The sequence below is a fragment of the Neodiprion fabricii genome, chromosome 6 (assembly GCF_021155785.1).
Source record: "Neodiprion fabricii isolate iyNeoFabr1 chromosome 6, iyNeoFabr1.1, whole genome shotgun sequence".
NCBI lineage: Eukaryota > Metazoa > Arthropoda > Insecta > Hymenoptera > Diprionidae > Neodiprion > Neodiprion fabricii.
The window spans coordinates 29,879,812-29,905,010 of record NC_060244.1 but is presented as its reverse complement, the minus strand read 5'-3'; the positions used below and the strand labels follow the sequence as shown (position 1 = coordinate 29,905,010).

The 25,199-nt window shown below is 36.4% G+C and overlaps 7 protein-coding genes across 14 annotated transcripts; 3 read left to right on the top strand and 4 right to left on the bottom strand.

Moving 5' to 3' along the window:
- Positions 1-1,619: 1,619 nt before the first annotated feature.
- Positions 1,620-3,175, top strand: LOC124185150 (translocon-associated protein subunit delta). The gene is made up of 2 exons (XM_046575603.1): positions 1,620-2,047; positions 2,722-3,175. Exons 1-2 carry the CDS (start codon positions 1,799-1,801, stop codon positions 2,980-2,982), a joined length of 510 nt encoding a protein of 169 aa, XP_046431559.1. The 5' UTR covers positions 1,620-1,798; the 3' UTR covers positions 2,983-3,175.
- Positions 3,176-3,241: 66 nt separating this feature from the next.
- Positions 3,242-4,480, bottom strand: LOC124185149 (proteasome assembly chaperone 2). The gene is made up of 2 exons (XM_046575602.1): positions 3,815-4,480; positions 3,242-3,752 (listed from the first exon to the last, which is right to left on the bottom strand). Exons 1-2 carry the CDS (start codon positions 4,145-4,147, stop codon positions 3,330-3,332), a joined length of 756 nt encoding a protein of 251 aa, XP_046431558.1. The 5' UTR covers positions 4,148-4,480; the 3' UTR covers positions 3,242-3,329.
- A 1,357-nt stretch (positions 4,481-5,837) lies between these two features.
- Positions 5,838-9,214, top strand: LOC124185142 (possible lysine-specific histone demethylase 1). Of its 3 annotated transcripts, XM_046575593.1 has the most exons (9): positions 5,841-6,337; positions 6,523-6,787; positions 6,986-7,199; positions 7,335-7,568; positions 7,704-7,835; positions 7,963-8,162; positions 8,406-8,529; positions 8,600-8,706; positions 9,007-9,214. In XM_046575593.1, the coding sequence occupies exons 1-9, from the start codon at positions 6,178-6,180 to the stop codon at positions 9,026-9,028; spliced, it is 1,458 nt and encodes a 485-aa protein (XP_046431549.1). In that variant the 5' UTR covers positions 5,841-6,177; the 3' UTR covers positions 9,029-9,214. The 3 variants fall into 3 exon arrangements, with proteins under 3 accessions (XP_046431547.1, XP_046431548.1, XP_046431549.1); XM_046575591.1 differs by lacking the exon at positions 9,007-9,214 and having other exon boundaries at positions 5,838-6,337; positions 8,600-8,783; XM_046575592.1 differs by having other exon boundaries at positions 5,840-6,325; positions 8,600-9,214.
- Positions 9,215-10,060: 846 nt separating this feature from the next.
- LOC124185147 lies at positions 10,061-12,045 on the bottom strand. Its single transcript, XM_046575600.1, has 7 exons — positions 11,772-12,045; positions 11,432-11,670; positions 11,152-11,347; positions 10,953-11,077; positions 10,671-10,853; positions 10,394-10,572; positions 10,061-10,306 (listed from the first exon to the last, which is right to left on the bottom strand). The coding sequence occupies exons 2-7, from the start codon at positions 11,654-11,656 to the stop codon at positions 10,177-10,179; spliced, it is 1,038 nt and encodes a 345-aa protein (XP_046431556.1). The 5' UTR covers positions 11,657-11,670; positions 11,772-12,045; the 3' UTR covers positions 10,061-10,176.
- Positions 12,046-12,559: 514 nt separating this feature from the next.
- LOC124185146 lies at positions 12,560-15,192 on the bottom strand. 3 transcript variants are annotated; one of them, XM_046575596.1, is made up of 7 exons: positions 14,756-15,192; positions 14,409-14,649; positions 14,135-14,330; positions 13,891-14,081; positions 13,623-13,805; positions 13,351-13,523; positions 12,560-13,173 (listed from the first exon to the last, which is right to left on the bottom strand). In XM_046575596.1, exons 1-7 carry the CDS (start codon positions 14,770-14,772, stop codon positions 13,038-13,040), a joined length of 1,137 nt encoding a protein of 378 aa, XP_046431552.1. In that variant the 5' UTR covers positions 14,773-15,192; the 3' UTR covers positions 12,560-13,037. The 3 variants fall into 3 exon arrangements, with proteins under 3 accessions (XP_046431552.1, XP_046431555.1, XP_046431553.1); XM_046575599.1 differs by having other exon boundaries at positions 13,891-14,054; positions 14,756-15,191; XM_046575597.1 differs by having other exon boundaries at positions 13,891-14,057; positions 14,756-15,189.
- A 390-nt stretch (positions 15,193-15,582) lies between these two features.
- LOC124185148 (spermine oxidase-like) lies at positions 15,583-17,512 on the top strand. The gene is made up of 3 exons (XM_046575601.1): positions 15,583-16,404; positions 16,507-17,274; positions 17,377-17,512. The coding sequence occupies exons 1-3, from the start codon at positions 16,303-16,305 to the stop codon at positions 17,506-17,508; spliced, it is 1,002 nt and encodes a 333-aa protein (XP_046431557.1). The 5' UTR covers positions 15,583-16,302; the 3' UTR covers positions 17,509-17,512.
- Positions 17,513-17,629: 117 nt separating this feature from the next.
- Positions 17,630-24,490, bottom strand: LOC124185141 (spermine oxidase-like). Of its 4 annotated transcripts, XM_046575590.1 has the most exons (10): positions 20,712-20,843; positions 20,232-20,601; positions 19,863-20,124; positions 19,561-19,774; positions 19,125-19,361; positions 18,919-19,038; positions 18,512-18,714; positions 18,263-18,383; positions 17,929-18,111; positions 17,630-17,752 (listed from the first exon to the last, which is right to left on the bottom strand). In XM_046575590.1, exons 2-9 carry the CDS (start codon positions 20,428-20,430, stop codon positions 17,983-17,985), a joined length of 1,485 nt encoding a protein of 494 aa, XP_046431546.1. In that variant the 5' UTR covers positions 20,431-20,601; positions 20,712-20,843; the 3' UTR covers positions 17,630-17,752; positions 17,929-17,982. The 4 variants fall into 4 exon arrangements, with proteins under 4 accessions (XP_046431546.1, XP_046431543.1, XP_046431544.1 ...); XM_046575587.1 differs by lacking the exons at positions 20,232-20,601; positions 20,712-20,843 and adding an exon at positions 24,036-24,437 and having other exon boundaries at positions 17,939-18,111; XM_046575588.1 differs by lacking the exons at positions 17,630-17,752; positions 20,232-20,601; positions 20,712-20,843 and adding an exon at positions 24,036-24,437 and having other exon boundaries at positions 17,769-18,111.
- Between the last annotated feature and the right edge of the window lie 709 nt (positions 24,491-25,199).

The window sequence follows — 25,199 nt, the reverse complement described above, 5'->3', positions numbered from 1 at the left end:
TAATATCGCACGTTTCGAGAATATGCAAACTCCGGCAGGAGATTCTACTCCATTTAAAATTAATGCTCTTTGCATGTATTTCGCAGTCAGTCTACTACCTGACCTCAGCAGATTTCCGATTGGCATCATTTCTATGAGTTTATCTGATTTTATTGTGAATAATTACTTCGCTACTGCGAAACGCTATTTATGTCAATTTACGTAGTCGAACTATCGTGTCACTCGTGTCAGACACATAACCTCAAATTATGCGCAAGGCATCCTCGAAAAAAACAGGTCGGTATGCATGCATTCTGCAGTGCCAACATAGTCAACTTGGGCACCGATTTTCCATTAGTGGCAACTAGCGCTCTCTTGCGCAAATTGCAATTGACAAATAGCATAATGGACAAAATAAAACGGCATGGCGGGGGTTACATTAATAATTTCAAACCTTACCTATATTCAGGATCACGGCGAATGAAAATTAAAACCGCAGATTCTTTTCTCTCAAACGGCTCTGCGGTGTCAGTTGATGGATTATAACGTCGCACAAAACCCACCACACAAAAAACAATACTATCAATATAAACCATAATATCCACGCGTACTTTGCACATTTTTTTCAGTTCAACGCAGACAAATTTCAACGGTACGAGTAGCACGAGAACATTTAGCAATTTACTGATTGTAAAATGGCGGCGCGATTGTTTGTCGATTGTTCGAATACCAGGAAATCACCGATCCTGCTGTAATCCACTGACAAAAGAATGATGATGAGTACGTGTTAGCTATTTTTCATTATAAATTTCTTTCGTAATCAACGGTTATTTAGCCGACTTTTACATTTTATCAACGAATAATCACACTCACAATTATCTCCCCATCTTGAAGATTTAGTTTGATCGGCATGTACTCGATGTTAGGGTTGCTGTTGGGAAACAACCGAATTCAGCCCAGCGTTGTATTCAAAACTGCACTAACAGCCCAGAACCATATGCAACCAACTTCCGATCACTGTTTATATACGATATCGACCTCGTACTGTATCCGCGTTGTAAAAAAAAATTTGAACTCAAACACAATTAATGAATGGACCCAGTTCATAATAATCAAGCGTTCTACATGAATTAGACGATTCAAAGTTTCGAACATCTAGGACCGCATTAATTTAAAAGCGGAAAACATCCGACAGAAGGCCTGCAGCCGCATGGGTATTTGTTTACCAAAACAATTGAATAGTACCCCTAGCACCACCAGCTTCAGATTGTAGCGGAATAATACATAATCTGCAGGGGAATCTGTAGTACTGGCACGATAACGACATTAATGTGAAATTTCTCCTTATTTTGGAAACTTTCTCATCGGTTTGAGTTGTTCAAATCTAAAAAAAAAAATAGTCAGTCCTTATGGGATTCGCGGGCCGACTGATACCGATAATATAAAATTGAGCGTTACTGGCAGTGTTGACTTACAGACCAAGACTGACAATTGAACAGAATTACTGACTCGTAATGACGCTGCTTCGCGGGAGCGTCGTAAAGTGGCGCCATCTAATCCTAGTGAAACATACTAACTATGTCAAAATGTTGATTTGAGTTTTTCTTGCACATGGAATTAGCTGCCAGCAATTCATGGGCTGACAAGTTGCCATGTGACGTGGCTGCGGTGAACTGCTAGGTGGCACTCGTCAGAGATTCAGCAACGTTTAATTCGTTGACAGAGGTGTGCGTTCAGTGTCCAGAGCCGGTTGTTGCGATCGGGTGCAAAGTGGAGCACAAGATTTGTCACATATTGTATTAAGAGACTAATAAAAAAAATGAACAGGCTCATTGTTTTGTGCATTATCGCCGTCACCACCTCCTTGGCGTTGGCCGAAACTTGTCAAAAACCAGAAGTTTCAGCCTCAGCATACGTTACCGAAGATGCTACAGTCTTGACTAACATCGCTTTCACCACACAATTCACGCTAAAGTGTAGCAACGGCGCCAAAGGTGTTTCTCTATATGCCGAGGTCGAAGGAAAGACTTTGCCCGCAGTCAGACTCAGTGCGGACAACAAATATCAGGTATGTAATCTTAGTACCATCTCATTTCCGTCAATTGACAATCGATGATTGTCTACCAAGTCAGCTTGCCACTTACAAGGAACATCAGTTTGGTGTCCCCCTCCGATTTCATTGAGACTCATGTATATTGTGGAACCTTGAAACCTAAGCGACTAGTATTTTTTTTTATCTGCGGACAAACTGTTTAGAGGGGTGAAAACGACTACCAAAGATGGACACCCAACGGGGTGATTTCTTGATGCGCTTGATGGATTCGAATGAAACCAACGCTGAAATATTTTATAATCGAATAGAAACATTTCACCGTTGGTTTCATTCGAATCCATCAAGCGCATCATGAAATCACCCCATTGCTTGCCCATCTTTGGGGCTTGGTTTCACCACTTTGAACCGCTTTTCCGCAGATAAAAAAAAATATGTGTCTCTTAGTTTTTAATGTTCTACAACATACATGAGTCTCAACAAAATCAGAAGGGGACACCAAACTGATGTTCCTTGTTAGTAATATGGTATAAACTTGTACATGAGGTGAAGCGAATTGTTGTACGAGTTGGATATGAACTATCTCTTCCGATTGCTGACAAGTTTTTGTAAAAATATCAATTTTTTTTATAGCTTTATCAAATATCTTGGCAAAAGTTATTTATCACTATTCTGTTTGTTTGGTACTATAGGTCAGCTGGACGGAGGATATAAAGAAAGCTAGATCAGGAGATTACAATGTTAATCTGTACGATGAAGAAGGGTACAGTGCCCTTCGCAAAGCAATTAGAAACGGAGAAGATCCGAGCAGTGTGAAACCTCTAGCTGTTGTTGTCCTCAACAACCCAGGTGCTTACCTTGGACCATGGATAAACTCTGAACTCTTAGCTGCATTCTTAGCTGCATTTGTTACATACACAGCATTCTCTGCCAAATGGAAGCTGTTATCGTAAACTAAGTAATTACAATTTAAGTCATGAATGATATTTTTAACTGCCTCTGGCTTCACTATTTATACTAAACCGTTAATTGGATTCAAATAGTTTTGTAAAATATCAATGTATCCAATATCGAACGATCAATCAATGATTCTCCTGGAGAACCAAAACTGTGACTGAATAAAATTCATTACTTTATCAATTCTAATCCCTAGCTTCTACGTTGTTCACTTTTACATAGGCGAATAAACAGGAAATACAATTACAATTTAGCTGGTAATAAATTTTTATTAAGAATTTAATAAACATGTTTCATTGATATAAACAAAAAAAAAAAAAACTCATGATAATTAATATCATATTCAGAACATTTCGAGTGGAGGATCATTGCCAAATAAGAATCTCCAAGACGAAGGTTTTCTGATTAATAAATTACCAGAGGCGTCCTTTGAGAAAAGTTCTAGCCACTGATTTAAGTAGTTAGCTAACTCCATTGCATCTGGGATGTTGTCTCCTTCTGAACAAAATCTGAGTAAGACCGCACAAGGAATATGGTTCTCGACAAAGACATCATATAGGTTTTTGGCAAAACCTCCACCTGGGATTGCAAGGACTTCGCTCCTGCCATATTCATCAATTTTACTTTCTAGATGTGTCCAGTTCAGGCTGTCGAACATTGCACCAAATTCTGATTTTATTTCCGGAGATGCAATGTAACGTAACGGAATGGTTCTGATCTGTTGATCTCGTTTTTCATGGGAGTAGCTGCTGGTCAATATGATGACCTATGATTGAAAATACGTCGATTGAATTTGTTACAAATATGTAATGTGACCAAAAATCTTACCTTGGCAATGTGTTTTTCTGTGATGAAGTTCTGCAGCTTTTTAAAGAACAGAAAAGGCTTCTTGGACAGTGGTGATCTTATTTGAATTAGTAGAACTCTTTTATCTGTGCTACAAAATAAATCAACGGCTGTGCAAAGGGCTGACGAATTTTCGTCGTACGGATCAGGGCCAACTATAGGTATGAATGCAGAATCCCAAACATAACCTATTCTCTTTGCGCTAAGACTCGATATAAAAAGATCAACAGCCAATTGTCCAACATTTCCTACAGCTACTGAAGGAATGATGAGCGTGTATCCCGTCAAATCAATATCTTCTGTAAGTTTTATCATCTTCCCTTATAGAAATAACCTTCTGTTTAGTAAACATAAGCTGTACGTTAGACAAACCGTAATGACAAGCTGGATTCAGCTTCGATCGACTGTACCATAGCTTACCTAACACACGTAGAATGTTGAACTGGATGTTGGATCTCATGCGCTAGTGATATTTCAGAACGCAGGTACCGAAAAGGATTTTCGTGCCTGTTCTCGCAAACGGTTATTGTCGTTCTACTTACATCATTTTTTTTTTTCTTTGAAAAAATAGATGTAAGAAAGTTAAAGTCAAAAATGTATCAGCGTTACCAGGTTACAAAATCTCCACAATCTGGAGACTGATACCGCTCAAGCAATTTCATTATATATATCCTATTCTTTCATTCCATACGCCCGTTGAAATGTTGGATACACTTCGGACGCCCAAGCTTAAGGGGTAACGCCACTGTAACGGTCCAAAAAAAAAGGTTTTTTCACGAATTTTTTGCTTCCAAAATTGAAAGTAATTGAAAAAAAACTTTTAAGGGTGTTATCGGGCATACATTAAACTTTATTATCAAATTTTTTTACAGCACAAAAAAAACAAAATGGCGGTTCCACAGCTATCTTCCCGGGGCATGTTTTGCTTGCAGGGCTCCGCGGCACGCAGCACCACTGGTGCACTTTTGAATCTAGAACAAAAAAAAAAAAAACCATCAATCTAGAGGGTTATAGCTAGAGAATGTCGATCGGATTTTGAAAATTATCAATTTTTGTGGATTTGGCGTGCGTTTGAAAAAAAAAATTGATTTTTGACGAAAAAATGGCTAGTTTTTTGTTAATAAAAAATCAATAAATAAAGTTATTGAAAATCCCGATCGACATTCTCAAGATAATGTTATTGTTCACATCTGGTCAAAATTTCAAGTAAAAAAAATGAAAATTGTTCGAGTGATGCTGCGTGCCATTTTGAAAAACCGTGTTTCGAGAAAAACGCGTTTAAAGTTTTGCGAATAGTTTTTTATTGGAAAAAATAAAAAAAAGGAGGTAAAAAAAAATTTTGCCGTTAGTCTGCAATCCTAGCACCATACATTTGTCCTTCGATGGCCAAATTTTCGTCTTCTTTGTCTTTCCTGGTAGATTTTTGGAGCGCACGCGCACTTTTTTCCGCGTCGCTCAGATATGTCTCCGCGTGCGTAATGCGTTTGGCGTCGGCTTCGATGCAGAAATTATATAACTGTACACCAATTTCCACCTCCAACATCTTGAATATTTCAAGATATAAATTTGAAAAACTGGTAAATTCGAAAAATTAACGACGGAGCCAGGAATCGAACCTGGTATCTAGCGATGCTTTACCGGAGGCTTACTCCACTAGACCACCTAGCCGCCCTGACTCTGATGTCGTTAATTCCTCTTATCACCAGTTAGTTCAAATTTGTTTTCTTGTGCTGTTGTATGTGAATATCTTGTATGTATATCTTGAATATTTGCAAGACGTTGGTAAGGCCGCCATTGAAAGTGCAAACAGCGATATCCATCGCGATATCTAGGACAGTTTTCTCGCTTGAAGATGATTTGGGGGCCAAAAAAAAATTTCTCTCGCACGGGACCTTTTTTTCCTTATTCTAGAGGGTTTAAACTATTTTTGAAGCCAATAAAAAAAAAATCGATTTTTCAAAAAATTTACAGTGGCCATACCCCTTAACTCGTTTCGAAACATTCCGAAATATCACCCGTGCGCAATCAAATTTCGGAATACGCTCATTATACGCTCATTATAAGCCACTGATATATATATATATATATCATATGATATAATTGATAGTGCTAAAAATGACGCGACGACGATATCTTTTTTTTGCTTGTGTTCGTTTTATCACCATTCCAAGTTTTGACCCAATTAATCCTGACATCAATCTAGCCAAATAGAGAACTAGTCAGCCAACACATCAATTTTACCGTTGTAGTTGGAAACCTTCAGTAAACTCCGAAAGTACTATACAAAGTCTATCCATTTCCAATAAAGTGGTGTTTAAGATATTGGCCACGCTACTTGCCGAAAAATGTTTAAAGATGTGCAAGTTTTAATTGTTGGAGCCGGCGCTGCTGGTATCGCCGCGGCATGCCGTCTGCTGGAGCAAGGTTTTCAAAATGTCAGAGTTTTTGAAGCCGGAGATCGAATCGGAGGGCGCGTACATACCGTAGAATTTGGTGCGTACATTGGCTGTGTTTCAACTAACGACTAATTTCTTCGATTGTATATTCATTTAAATAACTATTCATGCTAAACTAACAATAAGTGCAGCTTATATTTAATTAGAGCAGTTATGAAACTAATCAAGTGATAATAGCTAGAAGAGGCCTGATAGACCTTTATTAATAATACATGTTTTCTTTTACTATGGTAGCTGATAACGTGGTAGAGCTGGGAGCTGAATATGTGCACGGTGAGCGTGGAAATATATCCCATGAATTGGCATCTCGCCACAATCTTTTGGAGGGATCTAACCTTCTGACTAATACCGAAAAGTGGATGTTTGCTAATTCTCAAGGAGAAATCATACCTAGAGAACAAAGTACTGAGCTACTGAATATATATCATGAAATCTACACAGTTATGCCAAACAAGATAACAGATTTCGAGGGGTCATTCGGAGAATATTTCACACAAGAGTTAGTATCATAACTTCTAGAGTAGTTGAATGTTAGATTAAGTTTTCATTAAAAAGTACAGGGTTCTCTCTTCGTTATAAGTTTTTTAAGTTTTGTGTAAGGTGCTGGTAATTCTTTCACTTGTTCTCTTTTGAAATCACATAACTGAAATAGTCTATAAGTTCTTGCCTATGTTTATCTCATAAATTCTACTTTCAGGTATTACAAGGCATTCAAGGAAAATCCATTTACAAATTTCACCAGGGCAGAAGAATTTTTGGAGTGGATATGCAAGTATGAATCTATCATAGAATCTTGCGATTCGTGGTCCGAAGTTTCTGCATCTGGACTTGCCGAGTATTGGATATGTGAAGGGAATCCATTGCTTAATTGGAAAGGCAGGGGATATAAAACTCTGTTTGAAGTTTTAATGGTAATGATTTCAAAACGAGATTCAATAACATTTTCCATCATTGAATCAGTACAAAATAGAATCTCAATTTTATTCGGTATTCTCAGGTACTTGCAAAATCCTAACAACAATTATTTTTTTCCTTGCGACTTACAGAACAAGTTTACACCAGCGGCAAGTGAGCTACCACTTCTGGAAAAAGTGGACTTCAAGAAAGTAGTTTCAAGTATTGACTATAGCAGTAAAAATCGAATTACTATTAGAACTACTGACAACTCGGAGCATAATGCTGATCATGTTATTTTTACACCCTCGCTTGGTGTACTGAAAGAACAACACAGCAATTTATTCACACCACCACTACCTGAATTGAAAAGACGTGCCATACAGGTACATGCGCAGAAATTCAACGTTCGAGTCGTGTTTTCGCATGCATTCTAAGTCATGGATTGAAACTTGAATAAGTACTTTATCAGTAGTACGCATTAGTTACATCTCTAGTTATAATTATTCTGAAATACTCAGGGTCTCGGATTTGGAACAGTGGACAAAATTATCTTTGAATTTCCTTACAAATGGTGGCCCGAAGATATCGCCGGTTTTAATTTAGTTTGGTCGAAGGAGGATAAAACAAAGTTTGTACAATCTTCTGACAAAGTAAGTTGACTTATATGATCGAGCGTTCAAACTTACAAATCAGGACACGGTTCCATTATATTATACTAAGAGCAACATCAAGATATCCGCGATAGTATGCATATAAAAAATACTAATGTTATTTCAGGGTAATGAATGGTTGGCTGATGTTTTTCATTTCTCCACTATTGACCATCAACCTCGTCTTTTAAGCGGTTGGCTCACTGGACCATGTGCAAGGCATGTTGAGGACTTGAAAGATTCAACTGTACTTGATGGATTCTATGACATGTTGCAAAGATTCTTTAGTAAAAAATTCGACATTCCAAAACCAATAAATATGATACGGTACGTGTATAATTGTTCTGTGCTTTTCACTTTCATGTTTAGTGATCCTTCACTATTACTTTCAATAACGCAACTTCATCAAAGATATATTCCACTCATTGTTGTGTTAGTAATATTTTGCTGACAGACTTGTGGAATGATGGATAAATCCATGCAAATCTATTGCATAACCATATGTATATTGTATACATTATGCATCACCAAGCTACCTAGGAGATAATCAAGTGCCCTCATTTTTTCCAGGTCCAAGTGGAATCAGAATAAACACTTTAGAGGCTCCTACAGTTTTCGAACTTTGGAATCTAAAAATTTAGACATCTGGGCGAAAGACCTTGCTGAACCTATCATTAATCCCACTGGCAAACCAGTAATTTCGCTCATCTTTCGATATCATTTAATAGTTATAGGCAAGAATAAAGCTAACGATTTTTTAACAGGTATTACTTTTTGGTGGGGAGGCAACTCATGAGCACTATTACTCGACAGTTCATGGTGCAGTTGAAAGCGGAATTCGCGAAGCTAATAGACTCATAGAATACTACAGGTATGAAGCTCTTGAGTATATCTCGTTTTGTTCGTTAGATACAAAATTAAAAAGGCCTTAGAACAATTATGTTTGAATTCTACGCAAAAAATCTCCCCTAGAATAAACTTTTCAAGTATGTGACACTGTCCCTTCATATAGATATAAATGAAAATTGGGGATCTCTTTTAGAAGAAAGCTACTGCACATCTTGAACTTTGGCAAATCGATACTCGGTTTCATTGACTTTCCCCCAAGTTATTTTAAAATAACATTGGTCATTCAGATCTATCAATTGACTATAGCACAATTTATTCACAGGAAAAGAAAACCCCAGCTGTAACGAAATGGTTAGTTATTCCAATCGGCGGATGATGCTGAACACGAACTCCTGTATATTCTAAATTGTAAACAAAGAAATACCATATAAACGTATATTTTTCCACGTATTCTGTGAAAACGCAATTTGTATATCATATTTTACACTCTATGCTCAATTTTCTAGTGAATAAAATCAAAGTCATTGAATCCCGAAAAAAAATGAAACAGAGAAATTTACAATCTATGATTCGGTTATTGAAATTTGTTCAGTCATGTTATTTATTGCGAAAAATAAACGTATTTTAAGTGTACGTATCAACAGCACATCTATTTTTCAAGGTATTGCTATGAGTTATAGTTGTTCGCGATCCAAATAACACGACAAAATAATTAGTCAATATTATCATGAATTTAGAATTTATAATTGACTGAATACCGATTACTGAAAATCTAAGGGGAAAACAGAAAAGAGGATTGCTCCTATGAGTATGATCGCACGGAATAAATACGGAGTGATACATGCATACTCACAGTAGTAGATACAGAAAAACGACTCCTGCCGATAAAGACGCTACCGGATCACTAAAACGACTTCTTTTGCCTCTGGGCTCACTTATCCGCCGAGTGCTGGTCACGAAAATTTGTTAAAAAAAAAAAAACGAACGTTTAACGGATTGGGTTAGCGCGCGAGTTGATATCGAGAGATCGAATTTTGAATCTTCGCCCTGCCGTTCTTGTGCGAGCTGTAAACAAATGTGCGTAAAGGTGAACTCGGTTTCAAAGCGTATTATTGGTGACAGATCGAATTTTGAATCTTCACCCTGCGTGCTCGTGCGAGCTGTAAACAAATGTGCGTAAAGGTGAACTCGGTTTCAAAGCGTATTATTGGTGACAGATCGAATTTTGAATCTTCACCCTGCGTGCTCGTGCGAGCTGTAAACAAATGTGCGTAAAGGTGAACTCGGTTCCAAAGCGTATTATTGGTGACAACGATTTCAAGTGGGCCGTGTGTGTTGCAGATATGTGTGTGTTGCCATGACCTTCATGTGGTAAGTGCAATAAACTATTGTTTATTCGTGTGTAAAAAATATTTTGGATTATAAACATATAAAAAATGTGGACTTTTTCCGTTTTCTCATGACGATCCGCAGTAACCGATCGGTCGGCTCGTCAGATTCGTCTTACTCTCAGTAACATTGTAACAAATTCTCTAATTTCTGCTTCCTTGAATCTGGTAGGACCCATGCATGTTAAGTGAGCCGGTAAATCATTTTCCGTTGTTTCAGAGGGTATAATAGCTCTGAAATACATTTTAGAGACAAATTAGGCAAACATTCAACTTCGGTACCTGGATATTATGTACTTTTATTATCTGCAAGATACGCACCTTACTCGCATATTCCTACACCGATTTTGTACATATTCTTCTGCAAAACACTTGTATACATATTGTGCATATGTTTGATCCGATGCAAATGATGATACTAGTTGATCTCTGCCCTCGGGATATGTATTATTTATAACATCATAGTATCCCTTTGTGGCAATCGGAATTATATAATCAACCTGAAGTCAATCAAATTATGATTTTAAACATATGACACTGACATCTAAATTATATGAGTAGATTTTTCATTATTTGTTGAAATTCAAACTGCAATTACTCTTTTCAAGCAGTCATCGATGAACTCTTTGGCTGCATTGAATACGTGCATCTGCTGCTCTCTCAGAAGCAGAACTGCGATTCTCGGTTCATTTGATCTGAAAATTTCCGTGAGGCGAAGAGCCGCTTCCATCCCGTCATCGGCGAACGTTAGCATTATTTTTACAGCCGACGGTATACTTGGCTGCGAGTTAAATAATCCGAATTATTCCTCACTCTGATCATATGTAAACATTAGTCAACTCTCAATTCTACATTCGGCATACTTGTATGCTTCGCTTACCATACTCGAACCTCTCACAGTAATATCTATGATTTGTGGAACTCTTTCGATTCTTGAATTCAACGATCTGAAAATCAAAGGTGTCCATGGGATGTTTGGGGGCCGAAGTATTGTGTATTTAGTTCCTGAAACAATTACCTCAGATAATAATGACATAATTATATTTATTTACAACAGTTATTTGGAACCTTTTCATTACCTTGCGAATTCAAGTGGTCAGAAAGACAGTCAACGAGCTCAAGAACGTCATTGCTAATTTCGAGTATGACATGAAACATTTTCAACTGTTGTAAAATAAGTATTATTTGTCCTATAGTAGCGTCATCCTCATTTGAAAATGCCAACAAAACCCACCACACTGAACCATGGCTATACTTATATTCATTTTCGATACACTGCAAACAATCACATGAAATTAAACATTCAGAGACGTACTGATCGGCGAGTAAATAATTAAAATTGATTTATTGGGTACACACTAATATTTTCTGCCGTGTCAGACCCAATTGTTCGGCAAATTTTTGCCAAGTCGGGCGATCTCTTTGAACCACATCTGACTCGACGAACAGACATAATATTTGCAAAAGGCGTGAATCCTCCCACGCGAAGAGAAATCCAGAGTGAATTCTATCTGTACGCATTCGAAGCTCTACAGCTTTCAAATCCATATCCGTGCCATAATCGACATTGATTTTCTTCTCCATTTAGGTTAAGGATTCTAAAGTCAAAATTGTTACGTGGATGAAAAACTGTATAAAGATTGATTGTGATCGAATGGAATCAGAGGTTTTTTAACTAATAGATCAATCTGAATATTACCTCGTAGCCGTAATTCTTGAATACAAACAAATTTAATAACAGTACGGTTAGCGTATATTAAATTTTTTGGATACAATAACCATTTTTATACTCTTTTTAACATGCTTGTACAGAATTGTACTTTTTTCACACTAATCCAAGTACAAGTCTTTGAAATGAAGTGGCACTATTGAGTTTGTACGTATCTCGCTCACACCAGGAAATTTATACATTTCATGTGGTTTGTAGTACAGAATACCAAGAATTCACATCACTTGACTAAATCAAGACACGTGACTTTACCCCACTCTGATTCAAGTTAATATGAAGGTTACGCAGGATTGTGCCCACAATTTCCCTCCAGAAATTTGAATGCGAAGAAAGTTTAGTTACTTCAGAATTTACTCTCTTTGTTAAATTGTCGACAAAGTCGTTTTTTTGTAGTTGACCTATAGTTGGTGGAAGAAAATCATCTTCTTGTACCTGATCTGAGAATTCTGCAACGTTGCGTGGAGTATCGAAGAATACTAGCTGTAATGAAACTGGAAATAACAATTTCTCTTTCGCCCATCTTTTATTTCGGTTCCACGTTGCATAACAATAAATATTCCTGTAGATTGTACATACAATTAAAATTTCATTTACAATAGGTACTTAATTAATTACCAGTTGCAATTTTTGAATATGGTAACGCAGGAATTTCTGTAATGTGTATTTTGTTGGAGCATGGATGTCGATTTTTTCTTGAAACATTTTGCAAGGCTACAAAATTGGAAGCCGGAAACAAATTTACACAAAAAAATAGTAGATACATTTCTAATTTATCTATTTTTACTTATACATTCATTCATTTTAGTTCAACTAAAAAATACACAAGTATAGAAAAGTACAGTAAGGAAACAAGACACATTCTACATTTATGTATATATCTACTGCACAGGGATTTTAATCCAGTTTAAAAATAGTTTATTCACTACCAGCAGCAAATGGTCAGTTAAAATTTGACTGAACCCTGTTACGTCTCTAGTGTTGCTTGGTATTTAAGTAACACAATATATTAGCTACACCTGAGGTAAATCCGTGTCTAACACAAGTATATTACATTTGATTATAAATTTTTCATGCATATCGGGCAGGCAGCGTATAAATTTTGCGGCAGTGAACAAAAATTTTATATTCATTAATATTTTTCGTAATATAAATTGTCTAAATTTCAATCTCGGTAGTATGATTAACTTTTCTGTTCAGATCTTATTTCCCTCTCTTGGTTAACTGGTAATGGATGTATTAATTATTCCCATTTTGTCTTCCTCGAAGTAACAAATTGATAAAATCTTGAATGTTCTCTTCTCTATACCAAGCTCTTAAGCTTAAATGATCGACCCTGAGATCACGACGCTTTGTTCCTTCTGGGAAGATACATCTGAAATATATATTTCAAGTATTGATTAGAAGATTGCGGAGGATTGTATTGTTATTAATGTATTACTCTATTATTTATTATTACGTCTATAGATATGTTTCATAAGTAGATCTAATTAACTGCTAAATATGAACTTATTTCGATTTGATTCATTTTTACTACAACTCAGTTACGAACCTCACACGTCTACCCAAGCAGTCATTTCTTACTAACTCGTTCGTAAAAGATTGATATATGTATTTTACATATCGTTCATCTAATGCAAATGACGATTCCTCTTCATTTGCAGTCGGGGGATTATTTATCGCGTCAAAGTATCCCTTTGTTAAAATTGGAATTATAGTATCCACCTGAAATCAGTCAGACTATAAATTTAAGCCACATGCTCAAATCCGAGTAGCTTACGGTAGATAATTTCTCTTATTAATGAAAACGTACGCTACAATTACCTGTTCAAAGCAGTCATTTATAAACTCTGTGCTCTTGATAAATACATGGTCTTGTTGTTCCTTCAAAATCAAGACTCCGATCCTCGGCTCATGTTGCCTGAATTTTTTAGTGATTCGTTTTGCTACTTCTGCTCCGTCACTAGCAAAAGTTAACATTACTCTCATGGCTAGAGGTATATTTGGCTGAAATGTAGAAAACGAAAATTATTTCCTACTTCTTTTCAAAGGACATTAGATTAGGCTTTATTATCAAAGTTTGTTCGCATACTCGTGTGTTGTCGATTATTCCGCTGTCAACAAACTTGCCGTCATTTACAAGTGTTGATGTGATGCCTGGGATTTTGTAAAGTTTGTTCTCCCTTGAATTTAATGGTCTCAACACGAGAGGTAGCCATTCGATACCAGCTGCCGATCTCAATACGCTGCCTTCAGCTTCTGAAACATATGTTTTGACTTTCTCTATTAAAAAAGTCTTTAATAAGGTTCGTTATTAATTTCATTTACATACGTACCGTTCGATTTATGCTGTTCAGAGACACGGTCAGCAAATCGCAGCATACTATCGCTAATCTTATCAATGATGTCTAATCTGCCCATATCTTCTAATACATTCAAAACTTTTTCTACTGTAGCATTTGCGTTGTATGCAAATGATAGTAAGACCCACCAAGTTGAACTATGTTTCGCTTGATAATCTCTCTCGATAACCTGTGGTAAAAATATGTGAAATTGAAGTATTCAAAAAGTAAATACTCTATATTCAAAATTGTTTCTCTGAGAACGTACCGTGATCTGCTGATTTGTCAGACCCAACTTATCAGCAAATTTTTTCCAATTTGAGCCAAACCCTGTCACAGGATCTGCGCTCATGAATAGGCAAATATTCTGTAAAATTTCTGGCGCTTCGAAAAGACATTCCGCATGAATTTTAGCCGTACACTGTCTGAGCACGACATTCTTCAGTTTTATTCCAGTCCTTAGACCATCGGCATCGATTTTGTTTTCTGCTAATGAAGGGTTTACTATGCTGGAAAAGGGGAAGAATTATTCGTGCGTATTAAATTGAAGCAATACGAACAGGAAAACAGGTAAACTAATTCAATAAATGTAATTGGTGGGTATGAAATTATTACCTCGTCACAGCCATCATCACGTTACTTAGAATTTACCTAATTAAAATAGTTTTAGGCAAGTCAAGCAATGGCAGTTCTTTGAAAATATCAAATTAGTACAACACTGCAGCCATTGCAACTCCACAACTCACAGACAATCTATCCATATTGCATGTTTTGTATTGGAGTATGCTATGATCTTGAGTCCCTTGGTGATACAAGTATTCATGGCCCCTCCCCACTTACTTCCACACTCGATCAAGGTCACTGTTGACCACACATAGGATTTTCCTTGAGCCATTTAAATTTAAAAGTCGCTGGTTGTACTTTGATTAATTTCAATTCAAATTTTTTATGGGTAATATTGCAAGGAATATATGAATATATTATTGCAAATTCAAATTATGTTTACATTTAACGTGCTCGAAAAATCTTATACAACTTTATAAACTCTGGCAGAAGACCGATCTGCATAGAGCAAAGTAAAATATTCTATTTGATTCCGTTGTGTTTGCAGTTTTATACATTCTATTGTTAGTATTTTGCAAACAAGTTAACTTCAAAACGTTATTTGCATTACTTCATAATTTTATTTATTTCGTAACAAATAAAGTCATGTATTAAATGATCACATGCATAAAATTAAAGCAGTCGATAACTCATCAATTAGTCATTCAATAGGTCATTCAAGATTACACGAATTTTTCTGCGGATAATTCAAATTAGCTTTGGTTAGGACATATTGATAACTCAGCAACAATGAAACTACTGAAACTGAATGATTCAACTGTCAGAGTAAATTAAAAAATAAGTGAGGTGGTTTTCAATTCTTCTTTGACAGTTTCAAATTATTTGCGTGGATCTTTGCAAGAACTTCTTTATGCCTTTATTTTTATTTCAAAATTTTTCATATGATCAGTACTAGTCTGAGCATTGGTTACAATACCCAAATATTGTAAAGTTCTTAATTTTAGATCCGATCAGAGTGTTTATCACACGTCAAAAATCAAAATGCACGACACGCAATGGCAACGAGTAGAATCAACAAAAGTTATAATAATTGGAGGGGGTATAGCAGGATTGGCAGCAGCTAAAACATTAGAGGAAGAAGATTGTGAAGATTATATACTGTTGGAAGGTAGCTTAAAAAATGTAGTTCTCGTGATTTGTAAATAATTCGTGATTCGGCGCGTTGTTTGACAGCCCAAGACAAAATTGGTGGCAGGATAGAGTCAATACCATGGACTAACAACTGGATTGAATGTGGTGCTCAGTATTTATACGGACAGCAAAGTGATTTAGCTAAGATTTGCCGGTATCGTGGACTCTTGTCAGATTTTGTGTCAACGAAAGGATCGGGTTCATATCTACGCGACGATGGTGTCCAAGTTGACGGAGTATTAGTAAAAGATATCAATGACGTAGTTCAATCTGCCATAGAAGAATGCAAAGTTTTCGAAAATGCAGAAATCCGCATACTTGACAATGCAGCGAACGTTGGTCGGATTTTGAGGAGCAAACTGAGGAAACACTTGCGAACAAAAGGTGATCCGTTGACGATCAGAGACATGCGCGAAGAGATATTTGACTGGAATGTTAGACTTTTAATGATTGAGAATGCCTGCTTTACATTAGATGAATTGTCAGTAAAATATTGGGGAGAATGCCAGGTAAAATATTATTCTTTCTACTACTCGTAGCATAGATGAGGCGCTCTTTTTTATTATTTATTAAATTCTTTCCTCCGCTTTCACCCTATTATTTCATTGTAGCCAATCGGCAATGTGGAACATGCAAATTTTGAATCTGGATACAGTTCTATAATCAAATTCATAGCCCAGGGGCTAAATCAAAGAAATATTCGATTAAGCTGCCCCGTCGAGACGATTGAGTGGTGCCAGAGCATCAGCACAGGCAATTTAAGTCAGGCAAACGCGAAACCAGTCACAGTAACTTTAGCTGACAAAAGACGTATTTTTGCTGATTGTGTGATCGCAACTTGTTCACTGGGTTACTTGAAAGAAAATTACAAAAAAATGTTCAATCCTGAGCTACCGCTACATTTATCGCAAGCCATTGAGTGCCTTGGTTTTGGCCTGGTAAATAAAATATTTTTGGACTTTGGTGAGCCTTGGTGGGACCCTAACGATCAAGGTTTTCAGTTTATTTGGTCAAAAAATGGCAGGAGAATATTTTCTAAACAAAAATTAGCGACGTGGACCAGAGATTTAACTGGTTTTAATATCCTCGAGGGACACAGGGCAGTTTTGTTAGGGCAAGTCGCTGGAAGGGGAGCATACATTGTTGAAACGTTGAGCGAACACCAAGTTGCCTTGGATTGCATCAATCTACTCCGGCATTTTCTCAAAAGAGAAGATATTTCCGTGCCAAGGAGATGTAAAAGAACGCAGTGGCATTCCAATATATACATCAGAGGTGCCTACAGCCATATTTCTACGAATTGCGATGCCACTGCAGTCACACCAGGAATTTTAGGCAAGCCAGTTTGGTGCACAGTCACTCGAGAGGCTCGCGACAAGGTAAACGCTTCGCGTTATACAAAGCATTCAAAGAGTGCTTTTGTACAAGGTAATGATTACCATGCGTGCTTACGTGAATTCATATTACACATCTTATTTCAGTGTATACCGGTAATAATGCTGGCCGGAGAAGCGACACACGAAAAATATTATTCGGCAACACATGGAGCATTTGAAACTGGTATCAGGCAGGCTAAGACGTTTTTACAGTATCACACTGAAAAAAAATGTTAATTATTATGCCCTGCTTTTTGTAATTTGTGCGGTATATGCATGACCATGTTTTCATGAAATATACACAAATCTGTTGATTTTGTAGCTAGGGAATTAGTGGCAGGGAATGTAATATATATCATTCTCGATAATCTACTTTGATACATTTTTATGAGTCTGCCGCTTTAAGGACTCTAGATTCTATTGCACCGTGAACAGTAGAAAATTGATGTGGATGAGTAGCCTTTCCAGAAAATCGAACAACCTGAAAAGTCAACTGATCATTTCAAATATATGTATACTTGCACGATAATTATTATAGAATCCAGTTTTATATGCTAATTTTTCATCGATGACCAGTGGGAGGCTAATTATCCTGCCCAAATATTAGCTTTTTCTTCAACAATACAAATCAAATTTCTTTTTTACTCAATAATACAGTAATTTTCACAACTTACTAAAGCATTTACGTTAGACTACATCCAAAATGTCCCATCATTGTGATGGATTCTTAGTGTTATATAACTCGATGAGTCTGTCTGCTTCACGAAAACCAGTGTCTATCGCTCCGTCAACACTTGCCCAGCGTTGACTATTGGTGGCCTCTCCTGCGAACATGACTATCTGGAAGAGAAACAAACTATTTCAGAGGCACAAATCGTGCACTTGTTAGCAGCTGTTTCAACGTACGGTTGTTTAAAATTTATGATGGAAATTAAAAATATCTGCATACATTTGTTCGATCTTTACAAGTACAAGGTCATTTTATACTCACTGGCTTGCCATCAACTAGTAATGGGGCTGCTAATTCGTTCGCCCAAACACCAGATCTCTGAGATTCCACACTTCTGAAACTGTACGCTCCTCGGAAATGTTTGTTGTTACTCCAATTAGTCCTAAAATGTATTGAAAAAATTAGTTTGTGTGACTCGACCACATAATATATACATCTATATTTAAATCATAGTGACTTTGACATTTAGTTAAACAGTGACAACTTTCATGAACGGCAGAACTGACTCACCGCAAATACGCAGTTGGTCTTGTGATATTGTACGAGTTTCCAAAAAACTTATTGAGCAAAGTAAATGCTTCGTTAAAAGCTTGATTTTCAGGCAAGGCTTCCATGTATCTAGCTCCTGCTCCGTTGATCCAAGCACATAACATTCGTGGTCTATGGGCTACCGTGAAAAACCCAATCAAATCCAGCAACCATTTCTTACTTGGCTGTAACAACATTTATGCAATATTCAATACTAAATAAAAACATTTTAGTATTCTATATCAGCTGAATAATTGCACAAATTAGTCACAAAAAAAAGCTCATAAAACTTACCGACGTATTCTGACACTAGCTTAAGAGAGTAATACATTGCGAGAAGTGGGTTTTATATAATGAACTATACATTGTAAAGATTCTTTACTACGTACATCGTTTTCATACTCTTGCCTGTCCATTTCATCCCACAAAAGAATTAGATCACGATTACTAGACCACCATGGTGCTTCAAAGGAGAGATAAATCTTAGCAGCAGATCCCATCGACAGGCCCTAAAAACAATTAAAGAATTTCAGCTATTTCCTTGCAGTAAATAGCTTCAAGAAATGAAGTAATAGGGCAATATAGCATTATTCACTTTGATAGTTTTCACTTTAGATTCTGGTAATTGCGGTGTAAATAAAGTTTCGTATTGTTCCTTTAGTACGCCTAATGATGGTGTTACGATAACGTGATCCGCTGTGTACTTTTGCCCATTGCTCGTTTCGATCAAAACCTTTTTGTCTGTTGCGTTATAATTAACGTTGACCACTTCCGAATTCAACAAGGTGTTGTTCATAATTGGAAGTTCTTCTTCAGGGTTTGGATATTTTTTCTGTAATGTATGTGAAAAAGTTATTGAAAACTTTTAAGAAGGTTCTGCATGCTATACAAGTACGTATTAACAACTGAATATCCTGCAGAATTTTTTTCAGATAGCCAATGTGTTTGAGACGATATTGTGGGGTTGAACACCAATCAATTTCTCTCCACTGAAGTTCTCGATCAAATTCACATAAGTTCAATTAGTTTACCATTAATACGTCAAGTATTGTTCCATATCCCCTGTCTTTCCAGTTGACAATGTTACTTCCAGGGTAGTCTTGATATGCTGTATAGCCTGTTGCAGAAATATCAGTCCAGTTATCTGAACTGTCCGTCGCTATTGTCAAACCCTCAAACATTTTCAGCACCTCCTTCACAAAGGTCTCATTGAATGTTGGGTATTTTTGAAACTCTATATTGAATCTAGGTTTAAAAAAACGATCATAAAGATTCGAAATATCAAATAAATATTACTAAACGAAAATTATTTTAGAGCAATCTGAATATTTACTTTGCTGTAAAAAAATCTGCAACGGAACCATTATTTCCTGCCAGAGCTTCGTTAGCTTCGCCAGATACATTCGTGAGCAATGCCATTAAATTTTGGCTGAGGTCAAGGGGTAACCGTACGCCTTTCGAATTATGAATGTCGAATTCCACCCAATTTTTTTCCCCTGAAGCTTCTAAAAGCTCGAGAGGAGCAGCTAACTTGAAAGCTGCATTGCCTGTTTCTCCGTGAACCCATTGACCTCCAAGATCAACCCAGCTTTCATCTGAAAACCATAGAAGTTTCTGAATCTTCGTCCACCAATGCTCAAACACATTCAATGACCGTCTGTCAATAAATTGCAAGTCAGTTTCAACCTGGATTAATACTTACCGAACCATGTGGTATATACCCGTCCACCAATTCTATTCTCAGCTTCTAAAATGATCACATCTTGAAAACCATGTTCGTAAAGCTTTGATGCAGCTGCAATGCCAGAAGCTCCAGCTCCAATTATAACAATCTTTGGTTCCTCCGCTGTTGTAAAATGTAGCAGATATACGAATCCTAGTGCAGTGTAGAGCCACCACATTGTTTTATCACGTTGTATTAAACGAGTTGACTCAAATAATTACTGTAATAAGTACGCAGAGCGGTATCGCTATTTAGTAATATGGTTCTTTTCTTGTTGATGCAGTAGAAGTTCAACAGACGACCGCGATTGATTGAAGAATGTTGTAGAGTTTACGTTCGATAGATAGCACTGTGAATAATTAATAGCCGTACGGTAAATAAGCGAAATTGTAATTTTACGAGTTGAAAAAAAATAGGTCCAAAGATAGCGTTTTAAATAAAATCAGAACTAATAATCACTTGCCCCCTTGCCATTCAGCTTCAATAAATCAAGACTGAACTTTGCCCCTTTTGATGAGATTTAGTACATTTTTAAAATCTGTTATCACAGACCTCCTAACTCTCGTTATGTAATCCCTGTACTATTACAAGGGCACTGCTTCTTCACTGCAATATTCTTAACTATCAATCAAATAATTGGCTGCAGCAATGGATCAATTGAGACTCTTTAGCCTATGATACTGCTGCAAATTCTCTCTTGATTTCATCCAGTTTTCTTTGCATTAATATGGGCTTCTCAAGAATTTGAAAAGGATAAAATGGGAATTTTCGCCAAAGGAGTTACTTCTGATTTGCTAATTGCACAGAATCAAAGTTTAGAATATTCATTGAAGAGGATAAGAAACAATATTTTTGAAGTAATTTGATTGACAAAAGAAAGTTTGACTCACAATTGGATTCATTTTATTTATGAACAAAGTACAAACTGTGGATATTATCATCTGCATGTGACGTGACTGAAAAAGGATACATGAGCAATGTACTATAAGTTTCTACAAACATTGAATCTATTTTTATCCAAATAGTTCAGAGAAAATTGATTGCACGTCATTCTCAAAAGTAAACCAAAGTAAATGTACGCATAATGGATTTGCAAAATACAGATTCGTATTTCGAGGTCATTTTATGGATACGAACAATAAAAATATTGACAGTTGAAAATTTTTAGTTAGATTCCTACAGCATTTTGTCTTCAGAAATTGAGAAATGAGAACACATATATGACTTCGTCAAAAGAAACGAAATTTGGTATATAAATATCACGATATATAAGCCTGATTTGAATGTCAAGAAGATAACTGTTCAAAAATTTAGAAGTTCAGTCATTTGTTACATACAATATATCTTTTTCCCGAGAGCAATGCTGACAGGAAGCTGATAGATAAAAAATCTGAATTGGAGAGCGAATAACCGATTTCTGAGCATACATTTTTGTTGAGAGAAATATATGTGCTACATACAAAATATTCTTATCATTTTGACAGATTCTTCGTGTTATATAATTCTATAAGTCTGTCTGCTTCACGAAAACCAGAGTCTATTGCTCCATGAACAGTTGACCAGTGCTGACTATTGGTTGCCTCTCCTGCGAACATGACTATCTGGAAGGAAAACAAACTATTTGAGATACGCCAATTATGCACTTGTTACCAGCTGTTTCAACGTACGTTTGTTTGAAACTCATAATGGAAATTAAAAATATTTGCATACATTTATTTTATCTTTACAAGCACAAGGTCGTTTTATACTCACTGGTTTGCCGTCAAGTAGCAATGGTGCTGCTAATTCATTTGCCCAAACGTCAGCTCTCTCAGATTCCATACTTCTGAAACTGTATGCGCCTCGGAAGTGTTTATTGGTGTTCCAATTAGTCCTAGAATTTATTCAAAAAATTAGTCTGTATATGACTTGAATATTTAATGTATACCCGTAAATATATTTAAATCAAACTGATGTTGAAATTTAATTGTTGATGAAAAATTTTATACAGATCAGTGCAAACAATACTATTTTCATTAGCGATAGAACTAACTTACCGCAAATGCCCAGTAGGTTTGGTGATATTATACGACTTTCCGAAAAATTTATCAAGCAAGGCAAATGCTTCGTCAAAAGCTTGACTTTCAGGTAATGTTTCCATGTATCGGGCTCCGGCTCCGTTAATCCAAGCACGTAATAGTCGTGGTCTGTGCGGTACCACAGTAAAGGAAATCAAATCCAACAACCATTTCTTACTCGGCTGTCATAAATTTCATACATGTAACAACAAGTGAATATTCTCCAATATTTTGTATTGGCTGAGACGTTGCACAAGTTTATTCCAAAAGTAGCGTTAGAGACCTTACAGTTCCCAACAATTTTCAGTAGTAAGACACAGTATAGTAGTTGATAGAGGAGTGTTAAGAGGTAGGCTTCGTTTGATGAACTACAGATTCTATAAAGTTCTCATTACTTACATCATTCTCATACTCTCGTCTGTCCGTTTCATCCCACAAGAGAACTAAGCTACAGTTGGCGGGCCACCATGGTTCCTTAAAAGCAAAATAAATCTTAGCAGCAGATCCCATCGATAGGCCCTAAAAGCAGTCGAAGAATATTAGCTGTCTCCTTGCAATAAACGGCTTCAAGAAGTGAAATAATTTGGCAATATAGCATTATTCACTTTGATAGTTTTCACTTTAGATTCTGGTAATTGCGGTGTAAATAAAGTTTCGTATTGTTCCTTCAGTACGCCTAATGATGGTGTTACGATAACGTGATCCGCCGTGTACTTTTGCCCATTGCTCGTTTCGATCAAAATCTTTTTGTCTGTTGCGTTATAATTAACGTTGACCACTTCCGAATTCAACAAGGTGTTATTCATAATTGGAAGTTCTTCTTCAGGGTTTGGATATTTTTTCTGGAATGTATATGAAAAAGTTATTGAAAACCATTGTAAAGTTTATAAATGCTTTACAAGTATACCTATATTTTGAACTCAATATCTTGCAAAATTTTGCTGTTGAAACTGTTTTAATTCAAATGATATGATAGGGTTGAAAGTCAACCAATCCATCTTTCTTTGTAGAATCAGTCAAATACATGTAATCGCAATCGGTTTACCATTAATATATCAAGTATAGTTCCATATCCTCTGTCCTTCCAGTTGACGATTTCACTTCCCGGGCAATCCGCATATCCAACAAAGTTTTTCGCCGAAATATTATTCCAGTTATCCGCACTGTCTGTCGATATTGTTAAACCCTCAAACATCTTTATTAACCCCTTCACAACGGTCTCATTGAATGTTTGGTATTTTAGCAGCTCCCTACTAAATCTAAGTAAAAAAAAAAACAAAAACCACACAACGGTGAGGATAGATAATATCAAATAATCTCCAAATCTGATTCAAAATTATTCTACAGTACTGCAAACATTTACTCTGGTGCAAAAAAATCTCCCATAGAGCCGTTGTTTCCCTCCAAGGCTTTCTCTGCAATAGCTGATACATTCAAATACAATTCAAGTAAATCATCAGCAATATCCACAGGGAGCTGTGAACCTTTCGAATCATGAATGTTGAAATCAAGCCCGCCGTTTCCATCTGGAACTTCCAAAAGCCCAAGTGGCGAAGCTATTTGAAAGACTATGTTACCTGTTTCTCCATGAACAGATTGACCACCAAGGTCTACCCAGCTTTCATCTGAAAACAGTCAATTCTTCAATTTTAATCCTTCCAATATTGTTTCACATCAATCAATACGGCTCAATTATAAGTTAATTTAACGTTTAACAAATACTTACCGAACCATGTGGTATATACTCTACCACCAATTCTACTCTCAGCTTCCAAAATGGTGAGATTGCGGAAACCATGTTCGTAAAGCTTTGATGCAGCTGCTATACCAGCAGGACCGGCACCAATGATAATAATCTTTGGTTGATCCCCTAGCGTTAAATGTATTAGACATACAATTAGTGCTACATTATAGAGCCGATGTATAATCACATTGCCCATTTTTCGAATAATAAAATGGGGAAAGTGATTCAAAATTACAACCAAATACAGTCAAACAATTTATTATTAGCATCTACTTATTTTGCTCTTTCGTTACACGTATTCAGATTTCTAGTTCTCAACAGACTATCACCGACAAATCAGAGAATAGTGTCAGCTGCACATTTACAGTAAAACTCCCGCTGTTGACGTTTTCATCGTTGTAATTCCATTATGCCTCGAAACACAGCAGTGGGGTTGAAACGATAACCTTGTTCAGAGGAATAGTTGGGGGCAGGCATTTTTTTAAAAAGTCTTAGTGAGAAAGATACCCGATTCAAGATTGCCCACATCACATATTACATAACATCAAGTCTAAGGTCGAAGATTATGAATATGAGTGTTTCATCTTTGTAATTGCTCAGCAGAATATCAATATTTTTGACATGTGAAGATAAGGTTTGAATATGCCGCTACAGAAATTGAACACATTTTATAGTACTCGACTAGAATACGTGTATGTGTATGCATAGTCCTCAAATTAGGTTGAATTATTCCGAAATTTGCTAATAGTCGTTATTTATCAGGTGGAATTAAACGAGTAGCGAACAAAGTATCTCTAGTCCAATTGGTATTGAATGATATTGTTCTATTTTTCTTGTGGTAGAATTTGCACGCTTCCAACAAATTGGCCGTAATTAATCAGTGTTTGTTATGAAGTCAACTAATACCTAATGATACGGCAGAAAATTCGGATCGTAAGGTATGCAAGCCACAATAATAGAAAGTACGTTCGACTCCTATTTTGCATTGCGTGTGAAAGATGGCTTCAAAGATTGCATTTGAAATCAAACAGTTCGTGGTAACTTAATCTTTCTACATTGACCTTCAAAGACTGAATCCAGCACTTCATTTCATTTAATTAGAATTCAATGTGTTATTAGAATTTGCTACCTCTAACTCGACGATAC

Excerpts from the sequence above, each read along its gene's own strand:
- LOC124185148 (XM_046575601.1), top strand. The coding sequence starts at position 16,303 with ATGCGCGAAGAGATATTTGACTGGAATGTTAGACTTTTAATGATTGAG. Across the intron at positions 16,405-16,506 it reads AATATTGGGGAGAATGCCAG|CCAATCGGCAATGTGGAACA; the intron begins GTAAAATATTAT and ends ATTTCATTGTAG. Across the intron at positions 17,275-17,376 it reads CTCGAGAGGCTCGCGACAAG|TGTATACCGGTAATAATGCT; the intron begins GTAAACGCTTCG and ends ATCTTATTTCAG.
- LOC124185142 (XM_046575591.1), top strand. The coding sequence starts at position 6,178 with ATGTTTAAAGATGTGCAAGTTTTAATTGTTGGAGCCGGCGCTGCTGGT. Across the intron at positions 8,163-8,405 it reads AAACCAATAAATATGATACG|GTCCAAGTGGAATCAGAATA; the intron begins GTACGTGTATAA and ends CATTTTTTCCAG. Across the intron at positions 8,530-8,599 it reads TTAATCCCACTGGCAAACCA|GTATTACTTTTTGGTGGGGA; the intron begins GTAATTTCGCTC and ends ATTTTTTAACAG.
- LOC124185149 (XM_046575602.1), bottom strand. The coding sequence starts at position 4,147 with ATGATAAAACTTACAGAAGATATTGATTTGACGGGATACACGCTCATC. Across the intron at positions 3,753-3,814 it reads CAGAAAAACACATTGCCAAG|GTCATCATATTGACCAGCAG; the intron begins GTAAGATTTTTG and ends TTTCAATCATAG.
- LOC124185146 (XM_046575596.1), bottom strand. Across the intron at positions 14,331-14,408 it reads TGACAAATCAGCAGATCACG|GTTATCGAGAGAGATTATCA; the intron begins GTACGTTCTCAG and ends TTTTTACCACAG. Across the intron at positions 14,082-14,134 it reads TGAACAGCATAAATCGAACG|AGAAAGTCAAAACATATGTT; the intron begins GTACGTATGTAA and ends CTTTTTTAATAG.
- LOC124185141 (XM_046575589.1), bottom strand. The coding sequence starts at position 24,249 with ATGGGCAATGTGATTATACATCGGCTCTATAATGTAGCACTAATTGTA. Across the intron at positions 23,152-23,354 it reads CTATACTTGATATATTAATG|AAAAAATATCCAAACCCTGA; the intron begins GTAAACCGATTG and ends TATACATTCCAG. Across the intron at positions 22,126-22,288 it reads AAACCTACTGGGCATTTGCG|GACTAATTGGAACACCAATA; the intron begins GTAAGTTAGTTC and ends AATAAATTCTAG.
- LOC124185147 (XM_046575600.1), bottom strand. The coding sequence starts at position 11,656 with ATGGAGAAGAAAATCAATGTCGATTATGGCACGGATATGGATTTGAAA. Across the intron at positions 11,348-11,431 it reads TGACACGGCAGAAAATATTA|TGTATCGAAAATGAATATAA; the intron begins GTGTGTACCCAA and ends GATTGTTTGCAG. Across the intron at positions 10,307-10,393 it reads TGTAGGAATATGCGAGTAAG|AGCTATTATACCCTCTGAAA; the intron begins GTGCGTATCTTG and ends AATGTATTTCAG.
- LOC124185150 (XM_046575603.1), top strand. The coding sequence starts at position 1,799 with ATGAACAGGCTCATTGTTTTGTGCATTATCGCCGTCACCACCTCCTTG. Across the intron at positions 2,048-2,721 it reads GTGCGGACAACAAATATCAG|GTCAGCTGGACGGAGGATAT; the intron begins GTATGTAATCTT and ends TTGGTACTATAG.